This window comes from Salmo trutta, chromosome 28 (genome assembly GCF_901001165.1).
Source record: "Salmo trutta chromosome 28, fSalTru1.1, whole genome shotgun sequence".
In the NCBI taxonomy this organism is placed as follows: Eukaryota; Metazoa; Chordata; class Actinopteri; order Salmoniformes; family Salmonidae; genus Salmo; species Salmo trutta.
In genome coordinates this window covers 18,148,789-18,163,781 of record NC_042984.1, presented here as the reverse complement: position 1 = coordinate 18,163,781, position 14,993 = coordinate 18,148,789, and the positions used below count along the sequence as shown (strand labels likewise).

At 44.4% G+C, this 14,993-nt stretch overlaps 1 protein-coding gene across 1 annotated transcript in view; it reads left to right on the top strand.

The window, feature by feature from the left end:
• LOC115165649 (integrin alpha-5-like) overlaps nt 1–14,993 on the top strand; it is a 79,677-nt gene that overhangs the window by 17,405 nt on the left and 47,279 nt on the right. Inside the window, exon 2 of the mRNA XM_029718905.1 lies at nt 9,494–9,624. Within this exon, the coding sequence (XP_029574765.1) occupies nt 9,494–9,624 (131 nt within the window). The remainder of the gene's footprint in view (nt 1–9,493; nt 9,625–14,993) is intronic.

Below are 14,993 nucleotides of genomic sequence, written 5' to 3'. Positions count from 1 at the left end.
GCCTAAATCAAATAGTTTAATTAACGCTGAAACCATCAGACTGGGGTTGGTTGGGATCGTTAGTGGGCTGCTGATTGGGGAGGTGGGTCTCGCTTCGGGAGACACAGGAAAGCCACTAATGTTTTTCTTCCACCCACACTGCCATTCACAGCAGTAGATTGCTCAAAGTCTCCGTACTAAACTTCATGCTGTTATATTTCAACATGAAAATATGATGCCAAAATGAACACAACACATTTTTTGGGAAACTATGTCGAAATGATGTCGTAATGAAAAGAATCCTTCCTATGATTGCACCAGTGCAGGATTGTGGGTTTCTTGGCTTTGGTTTAGCTGACCCTAAACCAAACCTCTACCAGCATGTTTCTGAAGTATTGTGGCTGTCACCTCGACGCAGGCTATGACTACATCAGAGTTGTGGTGAATCTGCTGACCAGTCTAGAACCACAGTGACCTCATTGCATCAGCCAATGGCTGCATGCCACGTCATCGACTGTGTCATCGACTGACAAATTGCTAAAACATATGATGTGGTTAGTTGATACGTAAAATACCTATCCAGGCGTTGTAAGATCTTACATGCATCCGCAACGCCTGGGCAGAGGATCGCGCCTTGTGACTTCACTGGTGAAAGTGGCCTATGTTGACCTTCTATAATTAGGACCTCCCTCTTCTGACTGACTCTCTCTGTGCCGGAGATTGTTGATTCAAACTCTGATGTAGATATTGCAGTGTTGACTTTCCCTTGAGTTCCTCATACACTCAATGACATTCTCTGTAGATTTGAAGAGCCTGGTGTTTACATTAAGCAACTGAAATGACTCCCTGTCATTTATAGTATACCTCTCCTCTGCTCTGTCCTTATCCTCAGAGGGCCAGACCGTGTCCTCTATAGTATACCTCTCCTTTGCTCTGTCCTTATCCTCAGAGGGCCAGACGGTGTCCTCTATAGTATACCTCGCCTCTGCTCTGTCCTTATCCTCAGAGGGCCAGACCGTGTCCTCTATAGTATACCTCTCCTTTGCTCTGTCCTTATCCTCAGAGGGCCAGACGGTGTCCTCTATAGTATACCTCGCCTCTGCTCTGTCCTTATCCTCAGAAGGCCAGACGGTGTCCTCTATAGTAAAGTCCATGGAGAATAAGAGCACCTCCTCCCAGCTGCTCACTGCACTGAGGCTAGGAAACACTGTCACCACCGATAAATCTACGATAATCGAGAATTTCAATAAGCATTTTTCTATGGCTGGCCATGCTTTCCACCTGGCTACCCCTACCCCGGTCAACAGCTTTGCACCCCCCACAGCAACTTTCCCAAGCCTCCCCAATTTCTCCTTCACCCAAATCCAGATAGCTGATGTTCTGAAAGAGCTGCAAAATCTGGACTCCTACAAATCAGCTGGGCTAAACAATCTGGACCCTCTCTTTCTAAAATTATCTGCCGCAATTGTTGCAACCCATATTACTAGCCTGTTCCACCTCTCGTCTGAGATCCCTGCCGTGGTCATCCCCCTATTCAAAAGGGGAGACACTCTAGACCCAAACTGTTACAGACCTATGTCTATCCCACCCTGCCTTTCTAATGTCTTCGAAAGCCAAGTTAACAAACGGATCACCGACCATTTCGAATCCCACCGTACCTTCTCCGCTATGCAATTTGGTTTCATGGGTGCACCTCAGCCACGCTCAAGGTCCTAAACAATATCATAACCGCCATCGATAAAAGACAATACTGTTAAGCCGTCTTCATCGACCTGGCCAAGGCTTTTGACTCTGTCAATCACCACATTCTTATCGGCAGACTCAACAGCCTTGGTTTCTCAAATGACTGCCTCACCTGGTTCACCAACTACTTCTCAGATAGAGTTCAGTGTGTAAAATCGGAGGGCCTGTTGTTCGGACCTCTGGCAGTCTCTATGGGGGTGCCACAGGGTTCAATTCTCGGGCCGACTCTTTTCTCTGTATACAGCAATGACGTCGCTCTTGCTGCTGGTGATTCTCTGATCCACCTCTACGCAGACGATACCATTCTGTATACTTCTGGCCCTTCTTTGGACACTGTGTTAACAAACCTCCAGACGAGCTTCAATACCATACAACACTCGTTCCGTGGCCTCCAACTGCTCTTAAATGCAAGTAAAACTAAATTCATGCTCTTCAACCGATCGCTGCTCGCACCCGTCCGTCCGTCTAGCATCACTACTCTGGACGGTTCTGAATTAGAATATGTGGACAACTACAAATACCTAGGTGTCTGGTTAGACTGTAAACTCTCCTACCAGACTCACATTAAGCATCTCCAATCCAAAATTAAATCTAGAATCGGCTTCCTATTTCGCAACAAAGCATCCTTCACTCATGCTGCCAAACATACCCTCGTAAAACTAACTATCCTACCGATCCTTGACTTCGGCAATGTCATTTACGAAATAGCCTCCAACACTCTACTCAACAAATTAGATGCAGTCTATCACAGTGCCATCCGTTTTGTCACCGAAGCCCCATATACTACCCACCACTGCGACCTGTATGCTCTCGTTGGCTGGCCCTCGCTTCATATTCGTTGCCAAACCCACTGGCTCCAGGTCATCTATAAGTCTTTGCTAGGTGAAGCCCTGCCTTATCTCAGCTCACTGGTCACCATAGCAGCACCCGCCCGTAGCACGCGCTCCAGCAGATATATTTCACTGGTCATCCCCAAAGCCAACTCCTCCTTTGGCCGCCTTTCCTTCCAGTTCTCTGCTGCCAATGACTGGTACGAATTGCAAAAATCACTGAAGCTGGAGTCTTATATCTCCCTCACTAACTTTAAGCATCAGCTGTCAAAGCAGCTTACCGATCATTGCACCTGTACACAGGCCATCTGTAAATAGCCCACCAAACTACCTCATCCCCATATTTTTTTCTCCTTTGCACCCCAGTTTCTATGCTTGCACATTCATCTTCTGCACATCTATCACTCCAGTGTTTAATTGTAATTATTTTGCCACTATGGCCTATTTATTGCCCTACCTCCCTAATCTTACTACATTTGTACACACTGCATATAGATTTTCTATCTGTTATTGACTGTACGTTTGTTTATCCCATGTGTAACTCTGTGTTGTTTGTGTTGCACTGCTTTGCTTTATCTTGGCCAGGTCGCAGTTGTAAATGAGAACTTGTTCTCAACTGGCCTACCTGGTTAAATAAAGGTGAAATAAAAAATAGTATACATCTCCTCTGCTCTGTCCTTATCCTCAGAGGGCCAGACAGTGTCCTCTATAGTATACATCTCCTCTGCTCTGTCCTTATCCTCAGAGGGCCAGACAGTGTCCTCTATAGTATACATCTCCTCTGCTCTGTCCTTATCCTCAGAGGGCCAGACAGTGTCCCCTATAGTATACATCTCCTCTGCTCTGTCCTTATCCTCAGAGGGCCAGACGGTGTCCTCTATAGTATACATCTCCTCTGCTCTGCTCTGTCCTCAGAGGGCCAGACGGTGTCCTCAGTCTCTGTATGCAAAGCCCTTTCTGAATCACAATTCTAACTCTAGCTAGACTGATCCCCTGCCAGATAAAGGCCCATTAAATGCTAATTATTCCTTATTTAGACTACTTTCAGATCACTATCAAGGTGTTATTGTGTGTGTGAGAGAGAGGTGAAAAAACACACTCCTGTTTCCAGTTTGCTGATTAAAGCACTTCCCCCTTGTTTACTTGTTGCCCTTTGAAATGATGCCATCACAGAATACTTTTGGCATGTATTCAGATCAGATTCTCAATAGATGTAGTAAGCCTACTTTCTTTGGCATTTAATGCTTGGGATTTTGTGCTTCCTGGCTTTTGTTATATTTACTCCTGGACAAGGATTTGTAAAAAAAAATTTGGGGGACTTTACTGATTTAAATGTTTATATCTTCAAATTATACAATATGTAATACAATTTGTTCAAAGGGTATTGCTCAAATGCACATTTTGGAACACAGGAGCACAGCCAAACTTGTGTTCTGTATATCTCTCCAGGAATTGAAGAGAGGGGAAGCACTGAGATATGAATGGACAAAGCAGAGCTCCACAGCAGTGTGGGCTATTAAAGGGATAATCCACCCCTAGAAATAAAAATCATGAAACTCCTCAGAGAGAGAGAGAGAGAGAGAGAGAGAGAGAGAGAGAGAGAGAGAGAGAGAGAGAGAGAGAGAGAGAGAGAGAGAGCTAGAGAGAGAGAGCCTGTCAGCTGTCTCATTGTGGGAATCCGTGATGGCAAGGTTCTCTGGGATCTACATTATTCTACAACCAGAGCTCCATTGTCTACTCTTCTGGGAGATACCCTCTTCAGTCTAAACCCACGGCCAGAGCACTTGGACTCTCTCGCTCTCTTCCCCAAATCCGGACGGCCATGTTTTCTTTTCCCTCTTCCAAAACAAACCAAGGTTTTCTGCCAAAGCTTCGACTTGGGTTTGGCTTGCACTTTATCTCTTCTATAGCCTCAGCTTTACGACTTGGCCCCCTGTTTGGCCTCAGTTTTGAACACCATAAGGCCTGGCTGACGCCAACTTCTTCTCTGTACTCCAATAGTCTCTTCTACTAAACCTTATTTCTATGTAGAAAGCCATGACCCATTTATAAGTCCTAACCAAGATGGGAACTTGTCGTGGCTCAACAAAAGCAGTGCAGTCTGACAAGGATGAAAGTATGGTTTCACCAAGGCTGGTTTCTGAAATCAGGGTGGATCGTCTTGAGTCTGGACTGGAAATTGTTGAGTAGTTGTCCCCTGAGGGAAGATATTTCAATTTAGCGGTAACGTAAACTATCACGCATCATTGAGTGACTGACCTGGAGCAGGAAAGGGTGTGCTCTTCCTGTGTTTAGGAAGACCCCTCTAGGCTCTACTCTACGCTCACTGCCCTCGTCTCTTCTGTTTTCTGCCCATTTCACTGTCCAGCACCATGCCAGTGATGATGATGGGATAATTGGAGCCGCGATGAGGTAATGGCTACACTGTGCTGGCTCAGCCAGACTGTCTGCTGGAAAAAATGTCTGTCAGTTTAGCCATGGCAATATGTCCTGGTTCAGTGGTTTGTCTTAAAGTTCTCATTACCTGGCTGTTTTGGGTTTCCACCGTCATTGAATATTCTGTCCCAGTGATTTTTAACCTGGTCAGCTGTTCCTCAGACTCACCTGTAAGACCACTTGTTGCTGGTAGATCTGGTAAAGGGGTTCCCATGTTTACCACAGGGTTACAGCAGCTAGATGTCTGTACCAGTCCTGGCTTTGCGTTTAGTTTACTTCAGGGTTACAGCAGCTAGATGTCTGTACCAGTCCTGGCTTTGCGTTTAGTTTACTTCAGGGTTACAGCAGCTAGATGTCTGTACCAGTCCTGGCTGTGCGTTTAGTTTACTTCAGGGTTACAGCAGCTAGATGTCTGTACCAGTCCTGGCTTTGCGTTTAGTTTACTTCAGGGTTACAGCAGCTAGATGTCTGTACCAGTCCTGGCTTTGCTTTTAGTTTATTGCAGGGTTAATTGGGTTAGCTAGATGTCTGTCTAAAGGGACAGGGCCATACAGCTGTGGAAACAACTGTGTGACTACACTTAGGCCTTCTGCTTTCTTGTTTTCCCATCGGATTTGCCCCACAGGGATCTCATGTGTGTGTGTGACCGAGAGAGGGAGAGAATGTCTTGTGCAGACATTACAGCAACAATTGCACATGGTTACAATGTTATGTAACATAGTACTGTACTAGAACCTGTTAGAATGTTGGAAGTAGGTGTATAGCTTTGTGAGCAGTGAAATGTATATCCAGTGCATTCGGAAAGTATTCAGACCCCTTGACTTTTTCCACATTTTGTTACGTTACAGCCTTATTCTAAATTTATTAGATTGTTTCCCCCCTCATCGATCTACACACAATACCCCAAAAGTACAAAGCAAAAATAGTTTTTTAGAAATGTTTGCAAATTTATAAAAAATGTAAAACGGAAATATCACATTTACGTAAGTATTCAGACCCTTTACTTAGTACTTTGTTGAAGCACTATTGGCAGCAATTACGGCCTTGAGTCTTCTTGGGTATGACGCTACAAACTTGGGACCCCTGTATTTGGGGAATTTCTCCCATTCTTCTCTGCAGATCCTCTCAAGCTCTGTCAGGTTGGATGGGGAGCGTTGCTGCACAGCTAATTTCAGGTCTCTTGAGAGGTGTTTGATCGGGTTCAAGTCCGGGCTCTGGCTGGGCCACACAAGGACTTTTACAGACTTGTCCTGAAGCCACCCCTGCGTTTTCTTGGCTGTGTACTTGGGGTCGTTGTCCTCTTTTTAGGTAAACCTTCGCCCCAGTCTGAGGACCTGAGTGCTCTGGAGCAGTTTTTCATCAAGGATCTCCTCTGTACTTTGCTCCATTCATCTTTCCCTAGATGCTGACTAGTCTCCCATTCCCTGCCGCTGAAAAACATCGCCACAGCATGATGCTGCCATCACCATGCTTTACCGTAGGAATGGTGCCAGGTTCCCTCCAGACGTGACACTTGGCAATCAGGCAAAAGAGTTCAATCATGATTCCATCAAACCAGAGAATCTTGTTGCTCATGGTCTGAGAGTCTTTAGATGCCTTTTGGCAAACTCCAAGCAGGCTGTCATGTGCCTTTTACTGAGTAGTGACTTCCGCCTGGCCACTTTACCATAAAGGCCTGATTGTTGGAGTGCTGCAGAGATGATTGTACTTCTGGAAGTTTCTCCCATCTCCACAGAGAAACTCTGGAGCTCTGTCAGAGTGACCATCGGGTTCTTGGTCCCCCGATTGCTTAGTTTGACCAGGTGGCCAGCTCTAGGAAGAGTCTTGGTGGTTCCAAACTTCTTCCATTCAAGAATGATTGAGGCCACTGTGTTCTTGGGGACCTTCAATGCTGCAGAATTTTTTTGGTACCCTTCTCCAGATCTTTTCCTCAACACAATCCTGCCTCGGAGCTCTACGGACAATTACTTCGACCTCATGGCTTGGTTTTTGCTCTGACGTACTCTGTCAACTGTGGGACCTTATATAGACAGGTGTTTGTCTTTCCAAATCATGTCCAATCAATTGAATTTACCACAGGCGGACTCAAGTTGTAGAAACATCTCAAGGATGATCAATGGAAACAGGATGCACCTGAGCTCAATTTCGAGTCTCATAGTAAAGGACCTGAATACTTACAGTAACAGTCAAAAGTTTGCACACACCTACTCATTCAAGGGCTTTTCTTTATTTTTACTATTTTCTAAATTGTAGGATAATAGTGAAGACATCAATACTATTAAATAACACGTATGGAATCATGTAGTAACCAAAAAAGTGTTTAACAAATCTAAATATTTTATATTTGAGATTGTCTTGGCATTCTCTCAATCAGCTTCATGAGGTGGTCACCTGGAATGCATTTCAATTAACAGGTGTGCTTTGTTAAAAGGTAATTTGTGGAATTTATTTCCTTAATGCATTTGAGATGATCAGTTGTGTTTTGACCAGGTAAGGGTGGTATACAGAAGATAGCCCTATTTGGTAAAATACCAAGTCCATATTATGGCAAGAACAGCTCATATAAACAAAGAGAAACAACAGTCCATAATTTCTTTAAGACATGAAGGTCAGTCAATCAGGAAAATGTCAAAAACTTTGAAAGTTTCTTCAAGTGCAGTCGCAAAAACCATCAAGCACTATCATGAAACTGGCTCTCATGAGGACCGCCACAGGAAAGGAAGACCCAGAGTTACCTCTGCTGCAGAGGACAAGTTTATTAGAGTTAACTGCACCTCAGATATTGCAGCCCAAATAAATGCTTCACAGAGTTCAAGTAACAGACACATCTCAACATCAACTGTTCAGAGGAGACTGTGTGAATCAGGCCTTCATGGTTGAATTGCTGCAAAGAAACCACTACTAAAGGACACCAATAAGAAAAAGAGTGTAAGGGGTGCGTAACTGGTGGCAGGGAAGTCAGACGCAGGATAGCAGAACTAGGTAATAGTCGGAGCAGTTTAATTCCAAAACCAACGGCATCAAGAAAATAACAACTTGGGTACAAAACCTGACACGCACCAGTCAACATGTGTACAAGCACTTACAAACAAACAATACCACACAAAGACATGGGGGGAACAGAGGGTTAAATACACAACACGTAATGAGAGAATGAAAACCAGGTGTGTGGGAAAACAAGACAAAACAAATGGAAAATGAAAAATGGATCGGCGATGGCAAGAAGACCGGTGACGTTGTCTGCCGAACACCGCCTGAACAAGGAGAGGAACCGACTTCGGTAGAAGTCGTGACAAAGAGACTTGCTCTGGCCAAGAAACATGAGCAATGGACATGAGACAGGTGAAAATCTGTCCTTTTGGTCTGATGAGTCCAAATTTGAGATTTTTTGGTTCCAACCGGCATGTCTTTGTGAGACACAGAGAAGGTGAACAGATGAAGTCCGCATGTGTGGTTCCCACCGTGAAGCATGGAGGAGGAGGTGTGATGGTGCTTTGCTGGTGACACTGTCAGTGAATTATTTAGAATTCAAGGCACGCTTAACCAGCATGGCTACCACCGCATTCTGCAGCGATACACCATCCCATCTGGTTTGTGCTTAGTGGGACTATCATTTGTTTTTCAACAGGACACTGACCCAACGCACCTCCAGGCTGTGTAAGGGCTATTTGGCCAAGAAGAAGAGTGATGGAGTGCTGTATCAGATGACCTGGCCTCCACAATCACCCGACCTCAACCCAATTGAGATGGTTTGGGACGAGTTGAACCACAGAGTGAAGGAAAAGCAGCCAACAAGTGCTCAGCATATATGGCAATTCCTTCAAGACTGTAGGAAAAGCATTCCTCATGAAGCTGTGTTAGAGAATGCCAAGAGTGTGCAAAGCTGTCGTCAAGGCAAAAGGTGGCTACTTTGAAGAATCTAAAATCCAAAATATATTTTGATTTGTTTAACACTTTTTTTGGTTACTACATGATTCCATATGTGTTATTTCATAGTTTTGATGTCTTCACTATTATTCTTCAATGTAGAAAATATAAAAAATGTATAAATGCCTTGAATGAGTCGGTGTCCGAACTTTTGACTGGTACTGTATATAAATAAGTTATTAGCAAACATGTCTAAAAACCTTTTTTCGCTTTGTCATTATGGGGTATTATGTGTAGATTGATGAGAAAAAAAACAATTTAATACATTTTGAAATAAGCCTGTAACGTAACAAAATGTGGAAAAAGTTAAGGGGTCTGAAGGCACTCTACCGGCTCTGCGTCATGCTTAAACTGTTGAATAGAAGGTCTGGAATGTATTTTTTATTTGATACCAGAACAAGAGCAGATCTTAACAAACTATAATGACAGAAAATAATACCAATCTAACATTAACACACTCCATCAGTGGATCTAAGTTGCTATACCTCTACTGTTATGTTGCTGGGGAAGGAAGCATGTTAGGCAGAGGTGACATAAGGACATTCGAATGACTGCATGTTTCTTCTCTCTTCTTACAGCATCAGTGTAGTGATTGGCGCTCCCAAGGCCAATACCAGTCAGTTCAACATCGCAGAGGGCGGGTCCGTGTACTACTGCCCATGGAGTCTCGGCCAATCTGAGTGCCACAACATTGAATTTGACAATCAAGGTAAGACCCAATATGACCTCATTGGTTTAGGTCTTGATCACGCCTTCTTGCTCTTGCAGTCTGAACATGTTCTGAATTACATTGAATTATCGACTCACAAGTGGTTTAAGCACTAACGTTTGAGTCAAACATCACAGCAGAATGCCAGCTGTCCTTTTCGCCCCCTGTCCCTGCTCTCTGCTTCCTGTAACATAAACCTCTCATCCACTCCTCTCTTTTTATTGTGTTGACTGGTGACTGGAGCGTGATACTCTTGAGAACTGGAGATTTTAGAGGATGGTTAGCAACCGTTAAGCTGGTCAAGCCGTGGTCTGTTCTGAGCACTTCTTAAAGCCACTGGTCCATGGCCTCCAAGCTGCTGTGGCCAGCAGGTGATCATGTGTCACTGTTCTACTTCACTGATCCACTTCACTGATCCTTTGTTTGACACGCTGGTTCCTGGAAACTAGATGCGCACACACAAACCCACACACTACATATACGCACACACACACACGTTCACACAGACAACACAAACACATGCACGCACACGCACACACACACCCCGATACAACACAAACACATGCGCACACACATACTTTTACCCTCATTATATGCTGCTGCATATATTATTATCTATCCTGATGCCTAGTCACTTTACCCTGCCTTCATGTACATATCTACCTCAAATACCTTATTATTATCTATCCTGATGCCTAGTCACTTTACCCTGCCTTCATGAACATATCTACCTCAAATACCTTATTATTATCTATCCTGATGCCTAGTCACTTTACCCTGCCTTCATGTACATATCTACCTCAAATACCTTATTATTATCTATCCTGATGCCTAGTCACTTTACCCTGCCTTCATGAACATATCTACCTCAAATACCTTATTATTATCTATCCTGATGCCTAATCACTTTACCCTGCCTTCATGTACATATCTACCTCAAATACCTTATTATTATCTATCCTGATGCCTAGTCACTTTACCCTGCCTTCATGTACATATCTACCTCAAATACCTTATTATTATCTATCCTGATGCCTAGTCACTTTACCCTGCCTTCATGTACATATCTATCTCAAATACCTTATTATTATCTATCCTGATGCCTAATCACTTTACCCTGCCTTCATGTACATATCTACCTCAAATACCTTATTATTATCTATCCTGATGCCTAATCACTTTACCCTGCCTTCATGTACATATCTACCTCAAATACCTTATTATTATCTATCCTGATGCCTAGTCACTTTACCCTGTCTTCATGTACATATCTACCTCAAATACCTTATTATTATCTATCCTGATGCCTAATCACTTTACCCTGCCTTCATGTACATATCTACCTCAAATACATCTGCACATTGATCTGGTACTGGTACTCCCTGTATATAGCCTCACACTGATCTGGTACTGGTACTCCCTGTATATAGCCTCACATTGATCTGGTACTGGGACTCCCTGTATATAGCTCCACATTGATCTGGTACTGGTACTCTCTGTATATAGCTCCACATTGATCTGGTACTGGTACTCCCTGTATATAGCATCACATTGATCTGGTACTGGTACTCCCTGTATATAGCCTCACATTGATCTGGTACTCCCTGTATATAGCTCCACATTGATCTGGTACTGGCACTCCCTGTATATAGCCTCACATTGATCTGGTACTGGCACTCCCTGTATATAGCCTCACATTTATCTGGTACTGGTACTCCCTGTATATAGCCTCACATTGATCTGGTACTGGCAGTCCCTGTATATAGCTCCACATTGATCTGGTACTGGTACTCCCTGTATATAGCTCCACATTGATCTGGTACTGGTACTCCCTGTATATAGCCTCACATTGATCTGGTACTGGTACTCCCTGTATATAGCTCCACATTGATCTGGTACTGGTACTCCCTGTATATAGCCTCACATTGATCTGGTACTGGTACTCCCTGTATATAGCTCCACATTGATCTGGTACTGGTCCTCCCTGTATATAGCTCCACATTGATCTAGTACTGGTACTCCCTGTATATAGCCTTACATTGATCTGGTACTGGTACTCCCTGTATATAGCTCCACATTGATCTGGTACTGGTACTCCCTGTATATAGCTCCACATTGATCAGGTACTGGTACTCCCTGTATATAGCTCCACATTGATCTGGTACTGGTACTCCCTGTATATAGCCTCACAGTGATCTGGTACTGGTACTCCCTGTATATAGCCTCACAGTGATCTGGTACTGGTACTCCCTGTATATAGCCTCACAGTAATCTGGTACTGGTACTCCCTGTATATAGCCTCACAGTGATCTGGTACTGGTACTCCCTGTATATAGCCTCACAGTGATCTGGTACTGGTACTCCCTGTATATAGCCTCACAGTAATCTGGTACTGGTACTCCCTGTATATAGCCTCACAGTGATCTGGTACTGGTACTCCCTGTATATAGCTCCATTGTTGTGTATTTTATTCCTCTGGTGTTATTGTTAAAAAAAAATATATATATTTTTTAACTATTTGGGAAGGGCTTGTAAGCAAGCATTTCACTGTTAAGTCTACGCCTGTTGTATTCGGCAAATGTGCTAATAGTTTTTATTTTATTTGATGCCTTTGAACATGTCATTAGTGTCTTTCTTTTTGGGACAAAAAAGTGTTTTAGGAGTGTTTTAGACAAGGGTATCTTCCCTTTAGGCTAGATACAGTATGTGTTCTGAACCCCAGGGCATATTAGGAGAAATTAAAGGCCACTACATACAATGACAATAAATACAATTATATATTTGTTCTCGCCAAAAAGCTTAATTTGAACCTGAATGTAAAGGGTAGACATACAGTAAACCTTCCCGGGTTTATGGCTCATTATTGTGAGCTCTTCAGAGAAGTGGAGCAGTGTTCCAGTGACTGGACAGCTGAAGGTCCCATCGACCTTTACAGGAATGATGAAAGAGTAAGTTAAGGAGTGGCAGAGTTGTAGGAGAGAAGATTCTGCTGTGTATTGCATACATTAGATTGTTCTCTCCCTCTAGCACGGGCACACGCACGCACGCACACACGTACACACACACACACACACACACACACACACACACACACACACACACACACACACACACACACACACACACACACACACACACACACCACTGTCCTATACACATGGACAGTGGTGTGTGTGCTCCCTAGTGAGTGAAGCAGGGGGATTGTAGGCTTGTTTCCTGGGAATTCGAAGAGAAGAGTGCTGAGAGTCAGGGCTGATTTTCTGGCCATAAGGCACATTAGTGGAGAAATATTCCACTGGAGCCGATTTCTTCTTTCAGAAGCCCCGTTTTACAGCAGATCACAAGGAATCAAATTGCTGGTTGCTCCTTTCTTCTGTTTTCATTCCCTTTTCTCTTCCAACAGATTAGAAAATGTGTTGCACATCCTTGGATGCTGGCTGAGGCCATGATCGTCACAGTGATGTAATGTGCAGCAGGCAGCAGGGCGTTGGGGTGAAGGATAGTCCTTTGGGGTTTTGGACAGTGGGCATTGAAGGCGCACATTTGATTTGTGAGGAAGAGCCAATTCCGCCATCTGGGCCAGCATACAAGAACATAGCACCTCTGTCTGTATGACAAAGGAAATATGCTGTCCTTATTTGCTTATGACATGGCTAGAGCTCAGCTAACTGTGGTAGATATTATACCGGTAATATATTAGTATTGACCCTTTATATGAGAGGTGTGTCTGTTTTTTGTGACATTATTCAGCGTCTCCCCTGAGAGTGGGTGAGGTCTTCCCTGAGCCTGACCAAGAGGCCTCCCTCTCCACTTCCCCTTCCAACGAGATAAGAAGAGACAGCCCAGGGATCTGAGGGAGGGCAAGAGGGACAGGGGGGGAAATCAGAGCCCTGTTTCCATCTCTGAACCATCTTCCCCTACCACCAGTAACTCCCCCAGGGCCAGCTAATGTGATGAGTGAATGTGGCCACTTGTCTCTGACCGCGTCCGCCCTGTACTCTAACCCAGGATACTCCTCTAATGGGTCTCCTCTCGCAAAGTTCAAAGGGGAGACTCTGTGGACACACGCCAGACCCCACCCTGCCCTCTGCTGTCCTGTCCCAGGAGAGAGAAGGGTAGAGGGGCACTAGTCATGTCAGCACAAAGTCCACCCAAGTTCACTGAAAGTACGTTACATGACATGTTATTGCCACAAGCGTCTGCTGGATTTTTCTCTTGTTTGTGTCAAAGCTGTGCTTGTCTGGCTTGTCCTGCCTCTTCACCTACTGATCTTTTCATCATTCCATCCGTCACACTGCATGAACGCCAATATAGCGCCTCTGACATGGACAATAAGAGCAGTGACAGACACGGAGCTCAGAGCACAGCAGCTCAGTGAGAAGTGAAGTTAGAGAACACCCCAACGCCCGTTCTGTATGAGTTGATAGTCTTGGGCTCTGAACGTAGCGATCATGTCACTGACATTACTGTAGAGGTGTCATGTTGAATATCATTTTCTGTTTTACCGTGACCAGGTGGTCAAGAAGAATCCGTCTTCTATAGTTCTGAAACATGAATAATAGTTGGATTTCCTTTGCTGATACTCATGTTTGCCGGGGTAGTGTGTCCCAAATACAAAGTCCTGTTTGGCTTGCATGTCTCCTCAGCGTCACCCCCTCACTTTATCAAAACAAAGGCCCCTGAGTTATGAAAATAGTAGTGCAGATTATTGCAGTGCAGTTAAAGGAACACGCCTCTTAGATATTGTTAATGTGTTAGGCATGTTACTTGTGGTATCGCTAAAGCGTGTCTTTCCACACATGATGGAGGTGCACACATGTATTATGGTAGGGAACAGGGGTGCTGTGAGCCCATGAGTAATGCTGAAGGGGAAGCCTGGTGACGTTATATCTACTGTGACGTTATTAAAGGACCCTAATCCGCACTGCTTTCCTTCCAGGCCAGGGGGGAGACTAAACTCCCTGAGAGAAGGATAAAGTGAAGCAGGAGAGGGGAAGAAAAAGGAACAGAGAGAACAAGAGAGAGATGTACAAAGGGATGAACAAAAAGTGGAGAGGGAGAGGGAACACTTGCGGGAGAGAGATGTATGCCTAAGAGGTTGCTAGGAAGAAACAGAGCCAGAGCGTTTGTTTTCCTTGGACACAGTCCCCCCTCTTTCTTTCTTTCCTTCCACCAAGACATGGAGCAGAGCAGGCCCTCACCCAGAGCTGACACAGCCTGCTTTCTCACATCCACAGGTCACAACCTCTGGCTCACACCACCAGGTGCACCCCCTTCCCCGACAGATAGATATGGCTCTGTTGCAACACTTGTGGTTTAGCGCTGGAGAATATTAGTGGGAAAAAAGAAGTGGGCTGGGGTGCGGTTGC